General features: G+C 38.2%; 1 protein-coding gene across 1 annotated transcript in view; it reads left to right on the top strand.

Moving 5' to 3' along the window:
• Positions 1-26,364, top strand: part of LOC101281493 (adaptor related protein complex 2 subunit beta 1) — a 77,687-nt gene that overhangs the window by 9,172 nt on the left and 42,151 nt on the right. Inside the window, 7 exon segments of the mRNA XM_049701485.1 lie at positions 1,590-1,649; positions 5,765-5,870; positions 9,032-9,167; positions 20,477-20,667; positions 22,915-23,136; positions 23,662-23,782; positions 23,915-24,010. Of these exon segments, the coding sequence (XP_049557442.1) occupies positions 1,613-1,649; positions 5,765-5,870; positions 9,032-9,167; positions 20,477-20,667; positions 22,915-23,136; positions 23,662-23,782; positions 23,915-24,010 (909 nt within the window). The 5' untranslated portion in view covers positions 1,590-1,612.

The following is a 26,364-nucleotide window of genomic DNA, read 5'->3' as shown; positions in this document are numbered from 1 at the left end:
AAGGATCAGTACTATAAACATTAAGTAGCTCCTTGGAAAGGTAACAGATGAGTCTAATTTCCCTTAAATAGTCCAAGTAGTACATTTTAGAGAACAAACTAGAGCCAACCTTTTTTCATTATTTTATGATTTTCTGGCTTTTTTCCTTAATTGCATTGATTTGTTGAGTGCTTAGGTCTTTTTTCTCAGATCCATAATTACCATTGTTTGTGGAGGTATTATTGCTCAAGTTTGCCAAATATATTATCACTCATGTTGTTTTGACCAGAAAATAATGAGTAGGTGCCAGGGCATCTGTCCAAAATTTGGTGATAAGTATTATTAATGATGGTGGTCAGTAAGAAGATAATCATTTTTTAAAAATTTATTTATTTGGTTGTGTCGGGTCTTAGTTGTGGCAGGCGGGCTCCTTAGTTGAGGCTTGCTGGCTCCTTAGTTGTGTCATGCGAACTCTTAGTTGCGGCACGCATGTGGGATCTAGTCGGACCAGGGATCGAATCTGGGCCACCTGCTTTGGGAGCGCAGAGTCTTAACCACTGTGCCACCAGGGAAATCCCAGAAGCTACTCATTTTTGAGTGTAGCAGGAATATTATTAAAAGAAAGTTTTAATGTATTTAAAGAAGTCAAGTACATTGGACAAAATCTTAGAGTTTCTCAAATCAGAAAACATTGTCTCATTATTTGGGGAGAAGTGTGATCAGTCCATGCTGTTTTCGTTTTACCAATGGAGACTTATGTCAACTGGATTAATTCTGGAAATTGGAACAGAAAAGTTAAATTGAACCTGGGATCCATGTTCTTTTAAGTTTTAACACCAGTTCTGATCCTCTTTAGCACTCAGTGTGACTGAACAAATATCTCAGTTTTTTGCATTGTTTTTAACTGTAAACTGATATTTTTTGTTTTGGGAAATACTCGGGGGAATTGTATGTTGTTGGAAATATGAAAACCATAATTTAAAAAAAAAATCCATGCATAACACCTCTCTAGATGTTTGCCTCTAGGTGTTTGTCATGAAAGAGTATTGTCCTACTAATCTAGGCTTTTCTTTTTTTTCTGAAAGAAATTCCTTTTATTGACAGTTGCATGTAATGGTGAAGAGGTTGATAAAATTTTTTTCTCTTTCAGTTTTACTCTGTTTCAGAATATATGTCTTAGAGTGACTCCGTCTTGAGGCAGGGAAGTAAATCAGATTTGCTTTAACGGAAAGTAATGGGGAGATCTTTTGAAACAAACTTTTCTTTATTTTAAATATTGGAGTGACTAACTGAAGATGTATTTGTAAAAAGATGTAGCTTTAGGTCTTGGAGGCTCTGAGGAGATAATTGTGGATAAAATTATAAAACTATGATAGGTTCAGATTATCACTCTATTCCATTAGGCCTTTGGATTTTGTTCCAATTAGCTTTTGAGGCAAGGATTACATTCTTAATTATCCTTGCATCCCTTTGGATCACCAGTGATGGTGGTAAGGATGAAGATACTTTCTGAATGCAGAAATTCTTGTATATAAATGATCTTAAAATTAGTTGAATGCCTTGCTGGACATAAATAACTTGGTTAAAGGAATTCTCTTCTCTTGCTGTAGGTGCACATTAAAGATCCACAACCATGACTGACTCCAAGTACTTCACAACCAATAAAAAAGGTAAGTATGAGAACCTGATCACAGCCTTTTTTGAAGATTCTTCAAAAGTTGTGGTGTAAGATTGTTCCAAGTAGAATGCTCCTGACCTCTTCAGACATGTATGTCTTGGACCATCTCATTGGGGATATCCTACAGAAAAGTGTCTTGAGTAAATTATTAAAGTATGGGTTTTTAAAGATACGGCTGTGGTGCACATCATTTTGACTTGAAGGTTTTAGTGAAAGGAAGAGATCCAAGATTGATCCATTGAAGATTGATAGATCTGAGGAGGGTAAAAGGAAGAAGCACATTTATTTTCTCTTTTTTAAAAAAATTGAGTGTAATTGGTTTACAATGTTGTGTTCATTTCTGGTGCACAGCAAAGTGATTCAGGTGTGTGTGTGTGTATATATGTGTGTGTGTGTGTGTGTGTGTGTGTGTATACATATATATATTCTTTTTCAGATTCTTTCCCATTATAGGTTATTACAAGATATTGAATATAGTTCCCTGTGCTATACAGTAGGACCTTGTCGTTTATTTAACATATACTAGTTTGTATCTGCTAATCCCAAGGTCCTGATTTATCCCTTCCTCCCCTCCTGTTTGGTAACCATAAGTTTATTTTCTGTGTCTGTGAGTGTTTCTGTTTTGTAAATAAGTCCATTTGTATCATTTTTTAGATTCCACGTATAAGTGATACCATATATTTGTCTTTCTTTGTCTGACTTACTTCACTTAGTATGGTAATCTCTGGGTCCATCCATGTTCCTGAAAATGGCAGTATTTCATTCTTTTTTTATGGCTGACTAATACTCCATAGTATATATAAACCATATCTTCTTTATCCATTCATCTGTGGATGGACACTTAGGTTGCTTCCATGTCCTGACTATTGTAAATAGTGCTGCCGTGAACGTTGGGGTGCATGTATCTTTTCGAATTAGAATTTTCTCTGGATATATACCCAAGAGTGGGTTTGTTGGATCATATGGTAACTCTAGTTTTTTAAGGAACCTCCATACTGTTTTCCATAGTGGTTGCACCAAATTCTTTTATTTTTTACTTGGAAATACACATTTTATTACAAGGAGTACTACTAAAGCAATACAGCAATAAAAAGTAAAAATGAAAGTTCCCTCCCTCCCTATTCCTGTTCCTGCTGGGAACTCGGTATGTATCCTCAGTCTTTTCTATGCATGTATTAATACATACGATTTTTAAAATTTTTAACAAAAAATGATTATGCATGGAAATTTGATATTTTCTTATCCTTCCACACATGATGATTTCATACCATCATTTCTGAATTATGGCTGTGAAAAGGCATAATCTCAGTGTAATCATGAGGGAACACCCATGACAGCTGAGGGTGTTCTATAAAATGACTGGCCTGTACTTTTTTAAAATGTCATTATCATGAAAGACAAAGGCTGCCCAGCTGTTTCAGATTAAAGGAGACTAAAGAGACATGACAGTAAATGTAATGCATGATCCTGCATTGGATCATGGCCCAAGGAGGATGGGGGTAAAATTACTATAAAAGACTTTATCAAGATCTTTGAATAAGGTTTATAGATTAGATAATGACAGTATATCACTGTTAAACTTCCTGATTTTCATCATTGTATTATAGCTATGTAACATAATTCCTTGTTCTTAGAAGTTATACACTGACATATTTAGAGCTAAAGAGACATGATGTCTACAGTTTACTTATTCAGTGAATCAGAAAAAAATGTATAAATATATTAAAAGTATGATAAAGCAAATGTGGCATAATGTTAGCAGATGGGGAATTTTGCAACTTTTCTTTAAGATTAAAATGATTTCAAAAGAAAAAGAAAATGGGAGGGCACACATAGTGGCCTGGAGCACCAGAAAATTTTCTAGAAAGCACAAGCATATTTCTGTCGTTTGGAGTTATTTAAGGGTAAACTTCTATTATAATATAGAAAACACCATGGAGAGTTGCTTAATTACATTAGCTACTAGTCCATGGCTTTCAGCCTTGCCTGCACATTGGAATTGCCCAGTGAAGTAAAAGACAATAGGTGATGTCCAGTCCTACCCCTGCAGATATCCTGATTTCTTTGGTGTGGGATATGGCCTAGACGTGGGTTTTTTTTAAAAAGCTCCCCAGAATTTTCTGATGTGTAGCCGAGATTGAGAACTGTTGCTAGCTGCTAGCAATGCTTGGTAGATTTGATTCAGGGGAAGAGGAGGGGGGAAGATAAGAATTTAATAAAGCTGTAGTATGTATGAGATACCTTGCCTCCGTGCTCCTCCTTGGCTCCACCCAACTTCTTGCTGTTTTTACTGCTTACAGCGTACAAAAGCATTTAGCCCCTTGTCATTCATTTTCAGCTTTTTTTCTTATTCTCTTATCATTCTGAAATGTATTTATTTCTTCTGTTAACATTTTGTGTGCTTTGATGACCAAGATGTTTCTATAATAACACAAAAAGATGTAATTTTAAAACTCACCTAATTTTTCAAACCTGCACTTATAATGGGTCCTGGTAACCTTTTTTTAATTCAGGGATTTTTATAAAGGTTTGAGACTTACAGATGAATCATGGCTGGGTAAATACCACATTTTAAAAAATGGATAGACTGTGTTCCTTTTACTTCCTGTAACACCCACCAGAACTGCCACTGGAGCATATTCTTTACGTTTATGCTGTTGGAGTTGGAATAATTTCAGTTATATCCTGTTTTGATTCTTCAGCTCCTGCTGCTATTCACAATTCAGATTTTCTGAAACCGTGCTGCTTGTCCTTTACTGTTTTCAGAAGTAAATGATGGGAACCCTAAGAGCTGGGTTTGGCAGCAGAGGACTTGGAGAAGAGGAGAGTGACTCTTTGAAGGGCCCAGCTTTTCTGTCTGTGCTATTTTTGCAGCTGTCAAATAAAAGGGTGATTTTTGTAACAGTTTGTTTGCTTTGTTAGCGATGGATTTTGATGTAACAGGCTTTTTTAGTGCTCAATTTCTGTGCTTGCCAGTTCATCCTTCCCATTTAGAGGCTTCAGCAGATCACCTAGTTTGCTGCCCCCACTATTTCTATACTGGTGAACGAGGTTAAAGTGAACATCAAGAACAGTCATAAAGGTGGAAGAAAATGAGGCAATTCTGTGGATTGAAAGTTGACGTGACAATAGTCAACTTCTTTTTCGTGGTCTTATAGTATATTTTCTTCTTTCTTTTAAAACCAGTTGAGGGCTGTTAACCTTTTTTCTTATTTCAGCTCCAACTTTCTGAAGATAGGTGAGCCTGGGCCTTAAAATAGTGGTGACAGTCCTGGCATTTCACAGTGCAGGGCCTGAGCAGTCAGTCATTTAAGATTATACCTTTAGAAATGACTCTGGTTTGTACCATTCTTGAAGCTTCAGGATTATTGTTTCTGTTCTTAGATTGATTGAACAGGATAGGGCCTTAAAGCCCATTATCATCTTAAAGTACTAATTAGAGCAGTGATTCTCAACCCTGATTATACATTAGAATCACTTGAGGAAACTTTAAAAAATATGAACGTAGGAGTTCTACTCCTTGACATTCTGATTTATTTGGTCCAGAGTAGAGCCTGAGCATTGGCATTTCTAGATACTTCCCGGGTAATAGTGTGTAGCCAACGTTGAGAAACACTGGATTAAAGAGTCGGGAGAAACAGTTCTAAGGCCAGCTCTGTCACTCGCTCACTTAGTGACCTTTGAGCCTCAGGTGTTGAGTTGAGAGTAGGTGAATGAGGAGTCTCTTCTGGTTTGAAAACATTGATTTGTGAACCTGTTTGCTGCCTGCATTTATTTTTTTCCCAGGACTTTGAAATTCTGACGGGAGATCATCCCTCAGATGCCGTTCTCTCCCCATCCTAGTAAGATATCATGAGATATCTTTCCTTTTTCCCACTTCTATGCTTCCTGAGATCTGGCTTACACCTTCCTCTCTGGCGATAACCCCAAAATAGCATCCTTATCAATGGGTTGGTTAATATTCTAGGGATTTGAACTGTACCTATCCTATAATTTTTAAATAATCTTATTTCAGTTGCAGCCCTGCCACTGGTCATCTGTTGTGTTACTTGCTATATAGTACAGTGTTCTGCTCTACTGTGACCTCACCCGTTTGTTGTCTTTTAGGAGAAATCTTTGAGTTAAAGGCTGAACTCAACAATGAAAAGAAAGAAAAGAGGAAGGAGGCTGTGAAGAAAGTGATTGCTGCTATGACTGTGGGGAAAGATGTTAGGTAAGGGTAATCTCTTCTGCTTTGCTCATTTTAGACTCTTACTCTATGGCTTTTACTGCTTTTTTGGGTTTTTTTTTGTTTTTTTTTAAGCAGAGGTCTTCTTAGAAGCCCACATGATTTAAATTTATTTATTTATTTATTTATGGCTGTGTTGGGTCTTCCTTTCTGTGTGAGGGCTTTCTCTAGTTGTGGCATGCGGGGGCCACTCTTCACCGCGATGCGCGGGCCTCTCACTCTCGCGGCCTCTCTTGTTGAGGAGCACAGGCTCCAGACGCGCAGGCTCAGTAGCAGTAGTTGTGACGCATGGGCCCAGTTGCTCCGCGACATGTGGGATCTTCCCAGACCAGGGCTCGAACCCATGTCCCCTGCCTTGGCAGGCAGATTCTCAACCACTGCGCCACCAGGGAAGCCCTACTGCTTTTTATTTAAAGCTATTACAGTCAGAACGTATAAGAATGAGTTTGTCCCACTGGAAACATCAGGAAGTGTAGTTGCTTTTATATTAACTCTGTGACTAAGTTTTTTTTGTTTTTTTTTTTCTTGAGTGAAACGAGCTTGATTTCACTTGCATACAGATCTAGCATAAAACCTCCTGAGAGCTGACACAGTTACAAATCTGTTGCTGAGGTAGTTTTAGAAGATGATAAAAATACACTGAGAAGCAGAAGCCCATGTGCACTTTAATTGGCTCAAGCCAGTGCCCTCAACTTTACAACTCTGCCTTTAATTGTTGAATTCAAGATGAAAATCAGTGGTAACAAAATCCAAAGGGTCTTTTTTGTTTTTCCTCCCTTTTTTCCTGTAATTTAGGAAGGCCATTTGGAAATAAATAAGGATTGTCTGCAGGCCCCTGAGGATTCCCGAGATCCTTTCCATGAAATCCATGAAGTCAAAGCTATTCTTGTAATAATACTTAGGTGTTATTTACCCTTTTCACTGTGTTGACATTTGCATGGCTGGTGCCTTAGTGTGAATTAAGGCAGTGGTGCCAAACTGTAAAAGTAGTCATTGTATTCTTCACCATCATGTGCTTGCAGGAAAAAAGGGCAGTTTCACTTAGGACTGTCCTGCATGAAGCACTAAAAATTTATTTCAGTAAACCTTGAACCTTGAGTTCAGGTCTTTTTAATATTCTGTGTGATGAAATAGGAATTAGGCATAAAGTACTTCTACTGCATAGCAAAGTGTGACGGTTGACTTGAAAAAAAGCCCTTGCACAATTGTTTGACTTGGGAACACCATTTCTTTGTGGAAGAAAGGTTGACAGACAGAACTATAGTTAATCAGACTTCGGTATTTGGGAGACATTTTATAAAAAATGAACAAAGTGAACCTGTCACTTCAAGGGAAAAAATTTGACAGTAGATAAATTTCGACTTTAAAGTAAAAATTAGAGTGTTGGAAAACTTGTATCTCCCATCGTGAGCTTGATAGCTTCCCAATACTTAGAGATTTTTCTGATGAGATTGGTGGTGAAATTAATGACTGTGATTATTTGCTGCTGTATAATGAAATATGCCACCATAGAGAAGATCTGCATAACTCATTGAACCAGTATTTTCCAAATGACCAGTGCATACATCACAAAATTATGCATGGGTAAAATATCCATTCAAAATAAGTGATAAATGAATGGATTTTAATGCAACCAAGTACAGAAAGTTTATTGATATGGTTTCAGATTCCATATTGTACCTAACTTTTAAGAAACTACCATTTGTGGACTAAAAACAAAAAGAAAAACAACCATTTGTCTAGCTTTAATGTATCAAAGAAGAACATCCAGTTATATGAAAAAGCTATTAAAATACTCCTCCATTTTCCAATTTATATACGTGTATGCAAACGGATTTTCTTCTTACACTTCAGCTAAACAACATTCTACAACAGGTTGAATGCAGGAGCATGTGTGAGAATCCAGCTGTTTTTGTTTAAAGTAGACATTAAAGAGATTGGCAAAAATTAAAACAATGTCATCTTAATTTAAGAAAATAAGTAAAATAGGTAGATTTTTACTTTAAAATATTTATGTTAATATGAAATACATTGATTTTCCTTTTATTAGTTGGGTCAAATGCTGCTGATAAGAAATGGATGAGTGCAAGAATGCCAAGTAAATTGCAGCATCTAGTGGTGGATGTAAGGTGTAGTAACTCAAACATCTGAGAAGGTCCTAAGGCTAATGATGACCTTCCTAATGTCATTAAGAAAAGGGAAGTTTAAATTTAAGTGCATTCTGTGTCAGGCACAGGGACAGATGCTTTTACTTGCAATGTTTTTTATAGTCCTCATGTCTTCTGAACTAGAGGTTATTCTGAATTAGAAGTTATTCCATGTTAGAGATCAAGCAGTGTATACTTGGAGAGGCTAAAGAATAATCCCAAAGTCATACAGCTAGTGGTAATGTAGCCAGGATTCTAACCTAGGGTCTGAGTCCCAATACCTGTTACTGGTCACTTCCTTCATGGGTGTATATATACAATAGAATCTAAATGTGTACATGGCACACACGTTTAGAACTGTTTCATTTTCTGAAAATGGTTAAAATTTTGAACAAAGGTCCTAATTATCTGAGAACTGTTTTAATAAGGAAGCTAATCAAATAAGTTGCCACTGGTCAGGGATGGAAGAATATGTGCATTAAAAAGCATAACAACTGTAGTGCTTTGAACTGCAAAGAATTGATATGAAAAATTATGGTTAATTTTTTTGTGTGACATAGTGATTTTTTTAAAAAGTTTGTAAAGATACACACTAAAATATTATATATGAAATGTTTGTGAAGGATTTGTTTAGAAATTGTTTAGAGCAACTAGATGGGGTAGGGACTGGGGGAAGGCGAGTGGGTTGAGGTTGTGTATGAAACAAGATCGGGTATGTATCAATATTTGTTTGCAGCTGGGTGATGGACACATGGGTTCATTAAACTGCTGTCTAATCTGAAAATTTTCATAGTAAAAAGTTTTTAAAAAATCTATTTTTAGACATCTTCTTGGGACCATTATTATAAATTCTTTAGTAATTCATTTCAGTGGTAAGTATTATCACTAGTGGACATTTGTGCTCACATCGAATCACTTTTTAAATTAAGGCTGTTTCTTTGTGTTCTATCCAACAGCCTGGCACCAACATCTGTTCGCTTTCCCTTCCTCTTTTCTCAGCTGTCTCTTTCCAGATGCAGTGAATTGTATGCAGACTGACAACCTGGAACTAAAGAAGCTCGTGTATCTCTACTTGATGAACTATGCCAAGAGTCAGCCAGACATGGCCATCATGGCTGTCAACAGCTTTGTGAAGGTAACTTTTTCCCAGGGACTCAAGAACAGTCTCTTCTACCTCAGAAAACCTTTTCAGAAATGTCTCTTGATATGGTTAGTGTCTGCATTGCAAATAAGCAACCTCTGTTCCAAAAGAGGGCCTCTAGAGAAGTATTGGCCATTGAGTAGGAATATTCATGATTTAAGCATTCTGTATGCCAGAGTTTGTCTTCCAGTTCAGACCATATGGTGAGCCTTCTGTCAGCTGGGCTTGGTGCATCCTTGCCAGGTGGGAGAAGAAAGCCAGGTGAAACCTCACTGTTTTATCTTCCAAGGCTGACAAATGTTGGGCATATCATTGTAGTGTCAGTAACCTGGGGTTTTACCTATTTTATCTTTGTAGAAATTATGCTTATGGTTCAGACGTAGTGGAAACTACAGGAGCTGCCTTTTAATTTTGTTTTATTGAATAGGTCTTACAGTAGTTGATTAACTTTTTTGTTATTGTGGAAATTTTCAAACATATTCAGGTTGAGGGAATAGTATAATAAATTCCTAAATATCTACCTTGTAGTTTCAGTAGTTACCAACCTATGGCCAGTTTTGTTTAATTTAACTCTCCATACATGCTTTCCTGACCCCCACCTCCTCTCCTACTGGATGATTTTAAAGCAAATCCCAAACATCTTAAGAATGAAAAACTCATTTAATCAGCTGATCATTAAAGAAAGTCCTTAATATTATTGGATATCCAGTCAGAATTCTCCTGTCATTAGATTTGATGAACACAGTAATAAGGTTGTTCTTATTAGGATTTTTGTTTTTTGTTTTGTTTACTTCCTTTTCCTCTGCCTGGAATTTAGTCTACATTAAAAGCAAAAATCAGACAGCATTTCTAAAATTAGCTTCTATTAAATTGTTTTGGAAAATAAACATGCTTTCTTCCTTCTCATGGAATTTTTGTTCTTTTTCTGTGTTTAGCTACAAGGTACAGGATCATTGTAACATTACATTCTTTCTGTCTGGTGATTCATAGATGGATGATATCATTGGAAAGAATTTAGTTTACATTTTTTGGAAGTTAGCATGTGCATAGGTTTATAATGTTTAAAGAAATTTTTTAATATAGGGCAATTTAAGGGGTGTTCCTTCTTGGTAAGTGTTCTATTTGTACTGTATTTGGAGGCACTTGCTAGGAAAGGAGAATGTATGTTAATCAGGATTTCAGAGGGCCCTCTCTGCTGCTTCGCGCAAGGAACTTATGTTGGGCACAAACCAGCTTCTAGATTCTCCTTTGCTTTCTTGGCTGTAGGCCCCAGATATCCAGCCCTCTTTTCTCCCTGCTTAATATTTGTGGAGTGGGACATATCTTTCCATTTCCTGATTTGTTGTTGTTGTTTTTGCGGTACGCGGGCCTCTCACTGTTGTGGCCTCTCCCGTTGCAGAGCACAGGCTCAGCGGCCATGGCTCACGGGCCCAGCCGCTCTGTGGCATGTGGGATCTTCCCGGACCGGGGCACGAACCCGTGTCCCCTGCATCGGCAGGCGGACTCTCAACCACTGCGCCACCAGGGAAGCCCAATGTTTTTATTTTTTATTAAAAATTTTTTAAAAGTCTTTTTCCTTATAGGCTATTATAAAATATTGAGTATAGTTCTCTGTGCTATACAGTAGGTCCTTGTTGGTTATCTCTCTTATATATAGTAGTGTGTATATGTTAACTTTAGTTAAAACTGACTCTCCGTGAAATACTATTTGAAAGAGAAAAGATAGTTTGAAGTAAAAAAATTCTCACTGTTAAGTCCTAGGTTAACCTCCCTGAGTCTGTTTCCTCTTCTGTAGAGTGAGAGGTACCAACTTAGAGAGTCGTTAGGAGTATTAATTGAGCTCTTGCATAAAAAGCATCTGTGAAAGTGCCTGGCTTATGAGAGTTCATGAAGTGATGGCTGCTGCTGCCATGGTTATGAAGTAGACATTAGGCAAAGGTTAACATTATTGCTACAATATTAATTTAAAGGGTTCTGACCCCTTTGATAGCTATACAGGTTCATATGGTAAAATCTTTCTGAGGGAATTAAAGCTAAACTTACTTCCAGACACAGATTTATTAGTCCATTATTTTGAAAGTAAACGTATTCAGAATGAGGAAGCACTTTGGCACGAGAGGAAAATAGCTCCTATGATTTCTTCACAAATAATCAGAGTTTTGAAAATTCTGTCTCACTAAATTGATATTTGCAAGAAAGATACACTTTTGGGTGATAGTGATAATTCTCTAGCTTTTGCCCATGCATTAGGATTTTCCCTCCTTACTGCAGTTCTCCTTTTCTCTCTTAGAGGCATTTTGAGGTATTCCAACTTCAGTTAATGTTTACACCAGAATCTGCCACTCCAGAGACTCTCTTGACAGCCCCACCACATCTACTTTGCTTTTTGTTTGTGAGTTCAGGTCTCCTAAATCCTTTGGCTCAGCGCCTTAGCCCCTTTGATCTTGTCTTCTAAGCCTTCTGAGTTCTACCATCTCTCTGAGAACTGCCCCTGGGAATGCCCTTCTTCCATTGCTCTGTCCTGTCTGCCAAAGCACAGACTACTGAATTAGTTAAAAAAACAAAACAAAAAAAACCCCAGAAACATATTTTCGTTTGTTGAGGGTTTTTCTGCACAAGCAGCATGCTCTCAGAACTTGGCCCTGTATGGCCTTTAGCAACGGTTCTAGTTAAACTGCCAGCTTCTTTTAATATGAACTTATTTTGGAAAGCTGTTTTATGAAAAGTAACATTTTTTTTTCTCAGAAAAAGTATGTATTTTAACCATGTGCTAGCCAGCATGTAGAAGCCACATGAGATTATGTGACAGTGGTTCTCAACTGGGGGCGATTTTGCTTCCTGGGAGACAGTTGGCATTGTCAGGAAACACTTTTGCTTGTCACAACTGATGGGAAGGTTGCTACTGGCATCTAGTAGGTAGAGTTCAAGGATACTTTAAACATCCTGCAGTGCACAGGGACCCCCCTACAACAACATGAAGGACTAATTTGTTTTAAAAACTGAAGTAATGCCTGACATATAGTAAATGCTTAATAAATGACAGCTATTGAGAAACAGATCTAACGTGACGTACTTTCTGATTATTGTAATTTCTGTTTAGGCTTTAGAAGGTTTGTGGTGGTTTGCTGTCAGTCTGAGATGATAAATGCTGAAAAACTGAAGTCTCTCTAGATCACTTTGTAAATTTGAGAAGGATTTTTGTCAGAATATGTTTGTTGTCCTCGTGGGCAACGTTAAATCATCTCTTAATGACCTCATTTAATTTAGTACTTTAATTATATGAATTCTGTTATCCCTAAACATATATCAATAAATAGAAGAAGAGTTATAAAATTAAAATATTATACAGAAGCAAAATTAGAAATGCGTGATGCTCTTCATGCCCAGCGTCCATAAAGGAGTACCAGAGCTGGTAGAATTTTAGGCATGTATGAGAGTGTCAGTATGTGGTAAGCACTGGGTAAGAATGATGTAGGAGGTAACATGTTCACTCAGTCTGTGTCTGGATGCCCCAAGTAAGTATTTGGTACTAAAAGATGAGTTGCTGGTAATTTCTGCAGGATCAGAGTGTTGAGTAAGTGGAATCATTGGAGGCTGCTCTGTTATAAGGGCAAGTGCCCATCTCAGTGCTTTTCGGTTTTTAAATTCTTGCAGAGGAAGGAAACAATTTTTGTTTTCCCTTATGATAAACTTTGTGGAGATCTTTTTATGTGTATTCTCACCTTAGGAATTTTAATCATCAGTTTTCATTTTATCAGTTATTACTAACTTAGGTGTTTTTTTTTAAATCTCATTTTGGGGGCGGGTTTTTAGATTTAGAGAAAAGTTGCAAAGACCATACAGAAAGTTCTCATATACCTATCTTCACACAGTTTTACTTAATGTTAACATCTTACATAACCATGGTACCTTTGTCAAAACTAAGAAATTGGCGTTGGTACATCACTATAAACTGAAGTACAGACTTTTTTTCACCTGTTTCAACACAAATATCCTTTTGCTATTCCAGGATTCAATCCAGCATACCAAATTGCATTTAATCACTTCCTTTTATAAAGAGTTGACTCACTCTTTATGAAAGTGTCTCAAAAACAGAAAAGTGCTTTGTAACTGTGACCTTTCTTTTTTTTTTCGCTCCAGTACTAACACATGAGGGTTAAAACTCAGGATCTGCAACCAACCAGACTTGGATGTGTATGCTGGTCTGCCATTCTTAGCTTGGTGGTCTCCCTAAACATCTCAGTATCCTCGTCTACAAAATGGAGATTATAAACAGTGCCTCTATCATTGGAACGTTGTGAAAAATAAAAGAGGGCTTGCAAAGCACTTAATAGTGAACCTGGTATAGAGTAAGCCCTTAATAACAACAAAGGTTTCTTTATTGTATAGTGATCGTAGTGCTGGTTATTAATGATTTTAGAAGGGTTAATATTTCAACGGCGAATTCATTTTTTAAAGGTATTTAATTATTTTTTTAAATAAAGCTGTTTTTATTATTTTTTATAATTTTATTTATTTATTTTTCACTGTGTTGTGTCTTCGTTGCTGTGTGCGGGCTTTCTCTAGTTGCAGTGAGCAGGGGCTACTCTTCCTTGCGGTGTGCGGGTTTCTCATTGCATTGGCTTCTCTTGTTGCAGAGCACGGGCTCTGGTCTCACGGGTTTCAGTAGTTATGGCACGCAGGCTCTAGAGCGTAGGCTCAGTAGTTGTGTCACACAGGCTTAGTTGCTCCGCGGCATGTGGGACCTTCCCGGACCAGGGGTCAAACCCGTGTCCCCTGCATTGGCAGGCGGATTCTTAACCACTGTGTCACCAGGGAAGTCCCAGAGATATTTAATTCTTTTGTATACATTATTTAAAGCCAGACATTATTTTTTAGGGTGATTCTGAGGGCAGCTTATCTACAAATGAAGTAAATCTATTTACAGTATTACTTAACACATCATTGCAGGATTACTTTTAAAAGATAATTGTTCAAGGATATGCCTAAAGCAGTTTTCGTAGGCAGCTTCCTGAAAACTGGATCTGTTGTACATAGTAATTCAGTAGTGTACCGAAAGATCACGGCTTATTCATTTCTTAGTGTCCCTTTTAAAATGATCTCAAGACTCTAATTTGGCAGGGGATTACTTACTCTCAAAAGGGAGATAATGGTGTAATAATAAATTTTTTGTTTTGTTCATTTTGCAGCATGCTTTTGTGTGATTTTAGGGCTGGTGGGCCAAGTAACTCTTGGCTTCTTAGGAGTGCCTTTTGTCCATTTGTAGATATTTATTTGTAGTGTTTTAGCTTTGTGAATATTCGCATTTCATCAAAACACATCTTAAGCTACTTATGTAAGCCCCTTAACTAAGTAATGAGTTTTATTGAGTCTAATTTTTAAATCTTACTTGTTACCAGATATTCAGACTCTCTTGCTGTTAACGGTATGTGTTGACTCCACTAGGTAGATGTGTTCACTTAGCTTCCTCATTCTGGGAAAGAAGATGGGGGAAAAAACGGAACATTGCAGAATGTCATATGTAGTCAGCATATTATTAGTTGGCAGTCTGGACAGTGTCTTGGATTAAAGCATGACTGTAAAATTAACTGGTACCGTATAGTCATTGTATTCTTTTTTTTTTTAACAATGCATTTTAAAATTTTTATTTATATATTTATATTGGCTGCATTAGGTCTTCGTTGCTGCACGCAGGCTTTCTCTAGTTGCGGCGAGCGGGGGCTACTCTGTTGCAGTGTGTGGGCTTCTCATTGCAGTGGCTTCTCTTTTTTTTTTTTATTAATTAATTTATTTTTGCTGTGTTGGGTCTTTGTTTCTGTGCGAGGGCTTTTTCTAGTTGTGGCAAGTGGGGGCCACTCTTCATCGTGGTGCGCGGGCCTCTCACCATTGTGGCCTCTCCTGTTGCAGAGCACAAGCTCCAGACGTGCAGGCTCAGTAGTTGTGGTTCACGGGCCCAGTTGCCCCGCGGCATGTGGGATCCTCCCAGACCAGGGCTCGAACCCGTGTCCCCTGCATTAGCAGGCAGACTCCCAACCACTGCGCCACCAGGGAAGCCCGCGGTGGCTTCTCTTGTTGCGGAGCATGGGCTCTAGGCATGGGGGCTTCAGCAGTTGTGGCATGTGGGCTCAGTAGTTGCGGTGCGTGGGCTTCAGTAGTTGCAGCACACGGGCTCAATAGTTGTGGCTCGAGGGCTCTAGAGCACATGCTCAGTAGTTGTGGCGCATGGGCTTAGTTGCTCCGCGGCATGTGGGGTCTTCCTGGACCAGGGATCGAACCCGTGTCCCCTGCGTTGGCAGGCGGATTCTTAACCACTGCGCCACCAGGGAAGTCCAGTCATTTTGTTCTTAAGGAGATGATAATGACTGAAACATGCTTAGAATAAATGCCCTGTGCTTTAACGTGTTATTTGAGGCAACTCCATAAAGAAGAAAGTGAGATTCTGAACTGTTGCTGATTTTCAAGAGGATAAAAGTATGCAAATCACCTTTATTTTCCATTATAATAGTTTTGGTCAGTCATTCTACTGCGTTCAATTTATTCAAGTCTTCAGGGGCAGCAGCCAAAAGGATTGTAAATTGAGCGGGAAAATTGAAGTGTTTGTTCAGAGTGTTTGACCTTGAAGGTCATTGCTAGAAATGAAAGTCTTCTAAATATAGTTAATAGGAGGAAGTCACTATATTGGGAAGTGCTATCTTTCTTGGTTTCTGAGGCTATGAAAGTGAGTGAAATTAGATCATTCAAAGGGACAGGTAAATGTGTGAGAGATTTCTCCTAAAGGAGCTTCTGTCTGTGATACTCCACTCTCAATGTATATCTGGATTTCCTTCTAGAGTTCTTTTTTTACAGGATCATTTTTATTTTAATCATACCCACCATTCCAGCTTGCTCCTTAAAAAAAAAAAAAAATGAGGTCTGGGACTTCCCTGGTGGTCCAGTGGTTAAGACTCCACTTGCAGGGAAGAAGATCCCGCAAGCCGCAGGGCACAGCCAAAAAAAAAAGTAATGTCAAATTTATGTCCTCAGAATTGCTGCATATGAGACAGGGGTAGCTTATAAATCAGATTTTGTAGCTGGATAGTAAATCTTGCCTCTTTGAAGTGCTGCTAGGAGGTGATTATCTCTGAAATACATAAAGTAGGTGAATACATTTTTCTCCTTGTATTAATCTGCCTGGAAATAATGTTTTGGTTATATTATTCTCCCCAGCTCCGATTTTTCTTTCCCTTTTCCCCACTTGATGTTCACAGCTCTTGGAACTTCTATAAATGCAGGCGGCAGAGTGATTAGTACTCAGACACTAGAATCAAACTCAGGCCTTGAGTTTGTTTCTTTTTTTCTTTTTTTTTTTTTTGTGGTACACGGGCCTCTCGCTATTGTGGCCTCTCCCGTTGCAGTCCTGTTGGGGAGCACAGGCTCCGGACGTGCAGGCCCAGCGGCCATGGCTCACTGGCCCAGCCGCTCCACGGCATGGGCACGAACCCGTGTCCCCTGCATCGGCAGGCGGACTCCCAACCACTGCGCCACCAGGGAAGCCCCAGGCCTTGAGTTTGTATTCAAGCATTTTACCTTTCCAGCTTTGTTGGCTAAGCAGGTCACTGAATTTCTCTAATCCTATTTATAAATTCATTTTTAAAGCCTATTTCCTTATCTGTAATAGGTGGATTTTGATAGCAGCTACCTTAGAGTTGCTGGGAAGGTAAATGGCATAGTAAGTGTTCAGTAAGTTTTAGCTATTATTGTCTTTTATCTCTTTGTCCAAATCTGTTAGGTATAGTATAAAGTAAGTCAAAACACAAATTGCTTACGTTAAAAAAAAATTCAGCAGACTCCAAGGGTCCACAACAAACTGTCAAATTGAAGGGAAGTCTGCAGTTAAGGCAGAGAAAAATTTGTCTAGTACTGAGTGTGATTTTACACACACACGTGCACGCATACTTCTGTATGTATGTATATGTTTGTGTTTAATATCTGTAAAGTATACATATTATATTAGGTTTACAGGGGGTAGGGGTGGTATGGGGAGGAGGAATGTTTCATTGCAGTCTTCCAAAGAACAGAATTTACCATAATTGGGAGGCAAGATGAATTAAAAAAAAAATTTCTTTTGATGCTATGGGATATGTTCCTTTGTAGCCTAGATGCCAGCTCTTTGTAAATCAACCAATGTGCTGAGAAAACTCACTTAAACCCTATTTATAAATCCATTTTTAAAGCAAAACTTCCTTTAGAAACCCCTTTCTTTCTTGGGAACTCCAGTTTTTCTGAGATTATAATTAAAAGGCCATTATTCTTTTCATGGCAGTGTTTCCTAAAAGAACTGCCAGTTTTCTAGGGGGGAAAATGTTATGCATGTTAGTCTTAGTTCACATTCAAAGTGATGGTACAAGAGAAAGAGACATAACCTTTGTTTTAATACACTAGTAAACCAGGGCAGTTACTGCAAGAGTCAGATTTTTTCTTTTGGTAATGAATTATTGTTTGGAGAAGGCTCTCTGGGAAGAGGAAGTAAATCATGTTTCAATCCATTATTTTTAAAGTTTATTTTTACAAACAGATAATATATGTACTACATTCTATACAAAATTCCAAAGAAACACAGAGACAGGTGAGTTGTCCTGTATACCCCAGCTACCCAGCTGCTGTCTTGAAGTCAGTCTTTGCCTGCTTGAGATTCGATGCTCATTTTAAATTTCCATTAGAGTGAGAGAAGCATGGCTTTCTGACCAGGAGAACTCTAAGCGGCTCTTTATGGGCCCACCTCAGTATATTTCTGAAGACTTAGCAGTATGAAAGTGAAGATTAGGAGATGAAAGCGGAAAGGTAGAATAGAAGGAATTTTAGAGGAATAGCAGTAGAGTTTTGTTATTGGGGGTGTATCTCCTCTGGTCAGTCATTGGTGCAGTGACCATTTGGCAGTGATCTTTTTTCCCCATGCAGACTTTTCTGAACATAATCATATAATCTGATCTCTCTGGATCTTTTAATTAGATTTACTTTTCCCTGTTTCTTTTCTTGTTTTCATGTGATAATTGAAAATTGCCTGTTTTACCACCAGAACATATACTTCATTAGCTGCATTATATACGTGGTTTAATTTCCAGTTACCTGTGATGTTAGCAGAGGAGTTCTAATTGTTCATTCTGTTCAACATTTCCTGTTAACAGACCTCATATTTAGTTTTTTTAAACATTAAAAAAATTTGACTGGCAGAAATGGTAAGTTGTGACAGGACATTTGTTTTGGACGAACTGGTAACCAAGAGTGGGCATGTGTTGGCAGCAAGAGAGGAAAACAGGCATTTGTTCTTCCAGTGTGACATTTTGATCCTTTATCCTGTAATCCAGTGTATTAAGTGTATTATACAGGGGAAACACAGTACCTTTTCCTTGCATGTAAAGCACTGAGATGATGGAGATTATTGTTTCACTTTTCATGCTTTTTAATTTTTACTAAAGGCCATGCTTGATGGTGTGGTTGGCAAACAAAAATTAAGTCAGGAAAGAACCTCATGCATGCTATCATGTGATAGGTGAACTAGATAATCCTTCTCGATTTGTCTTAATAACAATAAAATATTATATCCATAATCATACTTACCAAGTGAACCTTTGATTTTTTTTCATCTTGGAATTTTTTGTCCTGACCACTAAGTTATAACTGAAGGTGATTCCATTTGTGGCATCATTATCTTAGTTAATGGATACTGTCATGAATGTATTATTTGATTTAAAAAGCCATATTCTCTAGAATTTATCTTCTAGGTAAAATCATATACTGGGATAATCTGCAGAGTACCCAAGTGATATGGATATTAAAATCAATAGCTAAACTGTAACCATTATGTTTCTTCTCTTGCTAGCAAAAGGATAATCATACAACTCTTAGTTTCTCAAGCTTTTAACAGGGACTTCAGTCAGAACTAAAAATGAGTTGACATTTTTGAGAATCTTTTCAATATACATAATTAATGAAGCTGCTACCTACTGCATCTCATTTATGCTTACAGAATATTTATATATAGCCTTACTGTGCTAATATTTAGCGACAGCTGAGAGCCTCACTGCAAAATGTGGTTTTAAATTCGTTTGTAGAGAGCTATAGTTTTTTGTCTGTTTTGTTTATTTTTGGGTGTTTTTATAATCTTAAAATTACTTTAATCATTCATTGGTTTTAGGTTTCTTAGTTAAATTAGACATAATCTGTAATTTTGATAAAGTGTCCACTTTTTTTTCTTGCAGCTAGTAGGGATTTCTGGGTCTATTAAGTCAGGATACAAGTGTACTTTCTTATATTTGGTAGCAATTTTTCATTTATCATACTTCCTGAGTTAAGGATACATTTGAGGTACCATATTTCATTGATTCTAAGATGCATTATTATTTCCTCTATTACGTAGAAAGAAAAATACCTCCTATTAAACTGACATGCCATTGATTATTAAATATATCCCAACTTCAGAGATGTTAATATGAAAAACTGTGCAACTTAGTCTTGATGAACTATGGTAATATTGCCACCTTAACTTTGTATAAGGCTTTGCAGAAAGCACTTATACATAAGTCATCTGATTTTATCCTCAAACTAAAGCTAATCTGTGAGGTGGATTAAATTATCCCATTTTCAGATGAGGAAATTGAATTTCATGGAGATTCTGTGCTTTCCCAACATCATGTTACAGTGAACTACGGTTTCAGGGTCACATTTTCTTACTCTGAGACTTAAGGTGTGATTGACACCTGAAGTATCACCCCCCACCCCCAGTACATGCACGCCCATACACCTATAAAATTGTTTGGCCTAGATTTTTCTTTCCGTTGCCTAATGTACATGTTTCATATTTAAACTTCACTGTTTTGTGTTTTTTGTCATGTTTTGGCTGCGAGGCATGTGGGATCTTAGTGCTCCAACCAGGGATCGAACCCCTGCCCCCCTGCAGTGGAAGCATGAGTCTTAACCACTGGACCGCCAGGGAAGTCCCTAACCTTCACTTCTTTTACAGCTGTTCATGTGTCTTAATTCTACTGATAGTGTTGACTACTATTAAAATTATTATTGTTTTAATAGTAAATCATGAGGGACTCTCTGCTAATATGTGAATTGTTTTAATTCTGTGTTGCCTGACCATGAGGAAGCTATATATGCCATCATTGGTGGTTTATTATACATTTTGAAAGCAGTGTATCTCTTTCTAGCTGACTGCGTAAAATGTTCAGGAACGGTTATGGGTTGAGATCTATGAAGTGATCCAGAGAAATAGTTGTACTGTTCTTGACAAATCAAGGTCATATCTGCTTCTTTCCCAGGTGGTGGCTAATGCTGTAGCAGCATTATCTGAAATCAGTGAATCTCACCCAAACAGCAACTTACTCGATCTGAATCCACAGAACATTAATAAGCTACTGACAGCCCTGAATGAGTGTACCGAACGGGGCCAGATTTTCATCCTGGATTGCCTGTCTAATTACAACCCTAAAGATGACCGGGAGGCTCAGAGGTCAGTCTGTTTTTCTGGATAGTATCTAGGAGTCTTGCCCGGTTCAATAATTTCTAGTAAGTCTGTATTAGCATAAGGGTCTGTTACGTTGAGAAAATCAGTGGCTTATGGGATATATATTGCTATCCTGTGGTATTTTCTCAATGTATTTAGGAACATTTTAGGTGGTAGAGTAAACCATGCAAAAAATAGCTCTTCCTAAGAGGAGATGTGTATTTTTCATTTCTTCTTTGAACAGTATAGTTACAACCCTCTGAAGAAACTCTCCCTCATCGTGGTCTCACATCTCCCATACAGCAATTCCTAGCCATTTGGCAAACAAAGGTTTTTTGAGCATCTCTCACTGTAGTAACAAAATTTTCGTTCTTTTAGATACATAGTAGGTGGCTTGGTACTAGTTATTGTAGTTATTGTACCTTCTACCTATAATTAGTACTAGAGAAACTGTGTTGGAGCCAGCAAAATGTATGATGTCTTCCGTTAGATATAGGAATCACATCAGTCTGAATTTGGAGAAGATTTTGGAAGGCACACCTGGATTCTTCTGCTCAGCTCTCTACCACTTTAGTGTTGCAGATTTTCTTTGACTATCAGATACTGACTACTAAATTTCACATACACATACATACATTTTAGTTTACAGAATTGGAAGTATCATCAGTTTTTATTGAGCATTTTGTGTATATAGGCACTGTACTAGGCAAAATAATTCTGAAGAATTGTTGGCTCTTCATTTCATTTTATTTTATTTATTTATCTATTTATTTTTGCGGTACGTGGGCCTCTCATCGCTGTGGCCTCTCCCGTTGCGGAGCGCAGGCTCAGCGGCCATGGCTCACGGACCCAGCCGCTCTGCGGCATGTGGGATCTTCCCGGACCGGGGCACGAACCCGTGTCCTCTGCATCGGTAGGCAGACTCTCAACCACTGCACCACCAGGGAAGCCCTGGCTCTTCATTTTAATTATGATAGATAGGAACCTTCCTTGCCCGGCTAAAGCTCGAGCTACTATAATGTAAGTGCTCTTCACTTGTCTGGGAAATTGTTCCCTCTGGATTTAACCAAAGCTCACCCTGATAGTTTCTTTCCATCACTGAAAGTACAAATACCTTCTGGAAAGAACTTTACATACAATTTTATTTTCTCTTGGTCATTGACATCTCACACTTACTCATTCACTCAGCAAATATTTATTGAGCCCATGTTGTATGCCAGGCATTGTTCTAGGCTCTGAGGATATAGCAGTGGACAGACAAAAATCATAGCTCTTATGGAACACTTATTCTGAGGGATAGGGCAGAAGTATATATAATATGTATACGTAATACAGCATATAATAGGTCAGATGATGATAAGTGCTAACAAGAAAGATAAAGTAAGGAGGAGATCTAACAAATGCTGGGTGGTCAGGAAAGGTCTCCCTGAGAAGGTAGCATTTGTATAAATACCTAAAGGAGGTCAGGGAGTCAGCCAAGTAGATACAGGAGGAAGGGAGAAAAACACAACTTACTTACCTTGTGTCCTTAACTGAGTCAGCTAGCCACTCACGTTGCCTAAGAGCTATCAAAATTAGGTTAATTTCTGAAGAACCCTCAATGGATAACTAAATATTCTATATTTTATGAGACATTTAAGTGTAGGTGGCAGGGACTAGGAGAAGGGGATGAGGTTGAGAGAGTATTGCAGTGGTGGTGTGTTGTTAAAAACAAACAAACAAACAGCCTTCCCGAGATTCCCTTATTATGCTGAATGCAAGAGGTTGGGTGGTTTTCCCTGTCACCTCATCTCCTTCTGCATCTTACAGTGAAACTTCAGCCACAGTTGGTTGATATCTCTCACTATGAAATAACTCTCAGAATGCTTAATTTGACTTCCTATAGGCTGAGGAGAAATGGGCTGTGAGGCAGGGAGCCCTTACATAATATGGGGAGACAGAGACGACTATAAAATAGGAAGGTAAATGGTGTGAGCTTCAGGTGTTTGGGGTATTGGCTAGTTCCCTTCCAGTTTGAACATCCCTTATTGCTGGTTTCCTAAAGTCTTCTGATATCCCTGCTGTGTTTGTAGTTTGCTGGGATTGAGGCGTCCACAGTGTTGGATCCCAAATTTACCTATGTATGGAGTTTTGACTTTTCTAACTGATTTTCTAATTTCTGAGCCATGGGAACCTCTGACAACATTACCTTATAGATTGGATTGAGCAAAGAAATTATAATTTAAGGCACTAATTTTCATTTTCTGTCCTCAGTATCTGTGAGCGGGTAACTCCTTGGCTATCTCACGCCAACTCAGCAGTGGTGCTTTCAGCAGTTAAAGTCTTAATGAAATTTCTAGAGTTGTTACCCAAGGACTCTGACTACTACAATATGCTGCTGAAGAAGTTGGCCCCTCCACTTGTCACATTGCTGTCTGGGGAGCCAGAGGTGCAGTACGTCGCCCTGAGGAACATCAACCTAATCGTCCAGAAAAGGTTGGGAAAAAATTAATTGATGATTAAAGTGTTTGTAATTTTGAATTAAACTTAATAACATCATTATTAAAGAGGACTGTGTTAAAACTCTGTTTAATGTATGGAAATGAAAATACTGTATGGTAGAGCAACTTGCCCAGGGTCAGGAGGCTAACAGTTGATTTTAGAGTGTTCCTACAATGAATGCCTGGTGTTGCTCTACAATTTAGTTTCTTTTCTGAAGGAACTCTTAGTTGTATGATAGCTAGTGTCTGCTTAATATGGTTCAGGCTGTAATTTAGATCAGGTTGTTGTTCTTCCAGTGGTTCTTCTTGGCAATATATACTTTACTCCTTAAAAAGGATAAAAATAGTCTGCCAGATGGATCTGGTTAGAGGGGTGTAGAGGAAGTTTGTGAGTTTTTTTTCCCTGGAGTGGAGTGTGTGAATGGAGAGCAGAGAAGCACAGGTTAGGTATTAATGCAGACTCAGAAGGATATATCAATATATGCCTCACCTTCCTATCTTCTGTTTCTGTGTACCACAGGCCTGAAATCTTGAAGCAGGAGATCAAAGTTTTCTTTGTGAAGTACAATGATCCCATCTATGTGAAACTAGAGAAATTGGACATCATGATCCGTTTGGCATCCCAAGCCAACATTGCTCAGGTCAGACTTAAAGTAGATTCAAGTTAAGATCTAATAACTTAGATCTTAAGATCTGGCCTTCAGAAAAACCTAGGCCATGAAATTGCTGTTGGAGAATCCTTAATGATTGTTCACTTCATGGATTTTTAACAGGTTCTGGCAGAACTGAAGGAATATGCCACAGAGGTGGATGTCGACTTTGTGCGCAGAGCTGTGCGGGCCATTGGACGGTGTGCCATCAAGGTGGAGGCAAGTGTCCTGTGGTAGTTGTGATCACGTTGTGGCACTCTGGGTATTCTCTTCACCTCTTTCCTTACATTTTTAAGTTTATCAAAATAATAAAGCACGTTGCTAAAATATGAAAGAATTTTTAATGAAAAACAGCTGTCCCTGGTCCCTCTCTTTCCCGAGGGAATCATGTTTAACTCTGTTCCTAGTTTTAGTTATTTTGATTACTTCCATATCTCTAATATCCTTATGCTACTATTTATTGATTTACCAATTGTAGACATTGTCTATTAACTTTCCGCTATGAGAGAAGCAACTTGGTTCATATACTCCATCACTCCTACTTCTACCGTTCTGTATAGATCCCCTGTATAGTTATATCATGAGGTTTTTGTTCCTATATTATCTTTGTAAATTGAGATAATATACCTTTATTTCTTGTTCTATCAACTAGAGTCTTGCAAAGCTTGCTGTGCGTATTATGCCTGTAAATATGTAGAGCCTACACAATCAAATGATTGCGTTTTCTTTCTTATAAAGGCTTTTGTTTTTTCTGTAGTTTATAATGGCCTTTGTCTTTTTTTTTAATTTCATTGTGCCTTCATTGCACTCCTGTCTTCTTCCAGCTTTTCAAGCATAATATCAAATTAATAAAACTTTTCTTTTGTTCTAGACCCTTCTCTCTTCCAGTCCTCTGTCCTTCCAGTCCTTACTGCAGTCTGGGTGGTTGCTTTCTTGTCTTCTGCACAGCCGTCTTTCCATACAACCTCCCTTCATTGCTGTTTCTTGTTATGGGTACTTTTTCATAGCATTCCGTTTTTTGTGGTTGCAATAGTTTCTTAAATCTCTTGTGATGTGAATTACAGTTTTCGGTTTTGTTTCTGCAGTTTAAATTTAATTATCTGGAGTATTTTATGGTGATGGTTGCATGTCTATATATGATTTTTTAATTGAAGTGTATACCATACTTACAGTAAATTGCTGCCTATTTATATTAAAAATGAGATGACAGAAAAGTTGTCAGGACTTCTGTGCACATAGGCAGAACTGTTGACTAGCAGGTTTCTGCTTTAGGGCAGGGAGTTGATCTTTACTTGGAAGTCCTCTTGAAGAGCTTCTCTGTGGTCTTAGAGGGCAGATTGGTTCTAGCTTGGTTGCAGCCTTCCAGTAGGTATTAAGGGCTACAACTTACAATGCACTGCTTCATCAGTCACCAAGCCTGTATTGTTTTTCCTCATTCAGAAGTTTGTTGCAATTAATGATGGCTTCTGTGCACAACGATATTGTGGATTCAGAGCTCCATATTTGTTCTTACTACTTGACTACGTGCAATTCTGCTTTTTTTTCTTTTGGCATTTTATTTATTTATTTATTTATTTATTGGCTGTATTGGGTCTTCATTGCTGCGTGTGGGCTTTCTCTAGTCACGGCGAGTGGGGGCTACTCTTCATTGAGGTGCATGGGGGCTTCTCATTTCGGTGGCTTCTCTTGTGGCAGAGCACGGGCTCTAGGCGCACGAGCCTCAGTAGTTGCAGCACGTGGCCTCAGTAGTTGTGGCTTTTGGGCTCTAGAGCACAGGCTCAGTAGTTGTGGTGCACAGGCTTATTTGCTTCGCCGTACGTGGGATCTTCCTGGACCAGGGCTCCAACCCGTGTCCCCTGCATTGGCAGGCAGATTCTTAACCACTGCACCACCAGGGAAGTCCCTACAGTTCTACTTTGAGTCAGATTGGACCATATGATTTCACAAGGATAGTTACTAAAATAATTTGTACAGTATGACCAGTGCTTCACAGGAACAGAAGGAAACAGATGCTGTGTCAGAGAAGTGTCTCTGAAAGCCAAATTCCTAATTGGCCTTCCTTGTTTTTATTTACTGAATGCTGCTTCATATAGTTACCACTGATAAATCATTTAGTAGACTAGTTGTTATAGCAAGAAGTTAATTAATCCTGGTTTCTACTTCTGGTTCTGCCAGTTCAGTTGTTTCACATACTTAATATATACTTCTGTTGCTCCATTTGAGAAATGGGAAAATCTGTTTATTGGATCTTGATGTGTTACATCTTTTTTTTTTTTTACTCCCACACTTCTTAACTTACCACCACTACTTAACTTTTTCCTTTTTCTTTTCTCATTGTGGAATAGCCACCTGCTTATGGTATTAATGCAGACAATTTTCAGAGCTATTTTGGTAGCAGAAGAGTCATTTTGTGCTTTTCACTGCCAGAATGTCATTGTCTTACTAACCTCTCTGACAGTGCTCTTGCAAAGAGTCTCATTCCAAAGTTAGAGAGATTTTTCTATCCCTGGAATTACTAGAAAGTGTTCTCAAAGCATCTAGATTCCTAGCGGCTGTTAGTACCGTCTGTTGTG

Source organism: Orcinus orca, chromosome 19 (genome assembly GCF_937001465.1).
Source record: "Orcinus orca chromosome 19, mOrcOrc1.1, whole genome shotgun sequence".
In the NCBI taxonomy this organism is placed as follows: domain Eukaryota; kingdom Metazoa; phylum Chordata; class Mammalia; order Artiodactyla; family Delphinidae; genus Orcinus; species Orcinus orca.
This window is presented reverse-complemented; position numbering and strand designations above follow the sequence as displayed.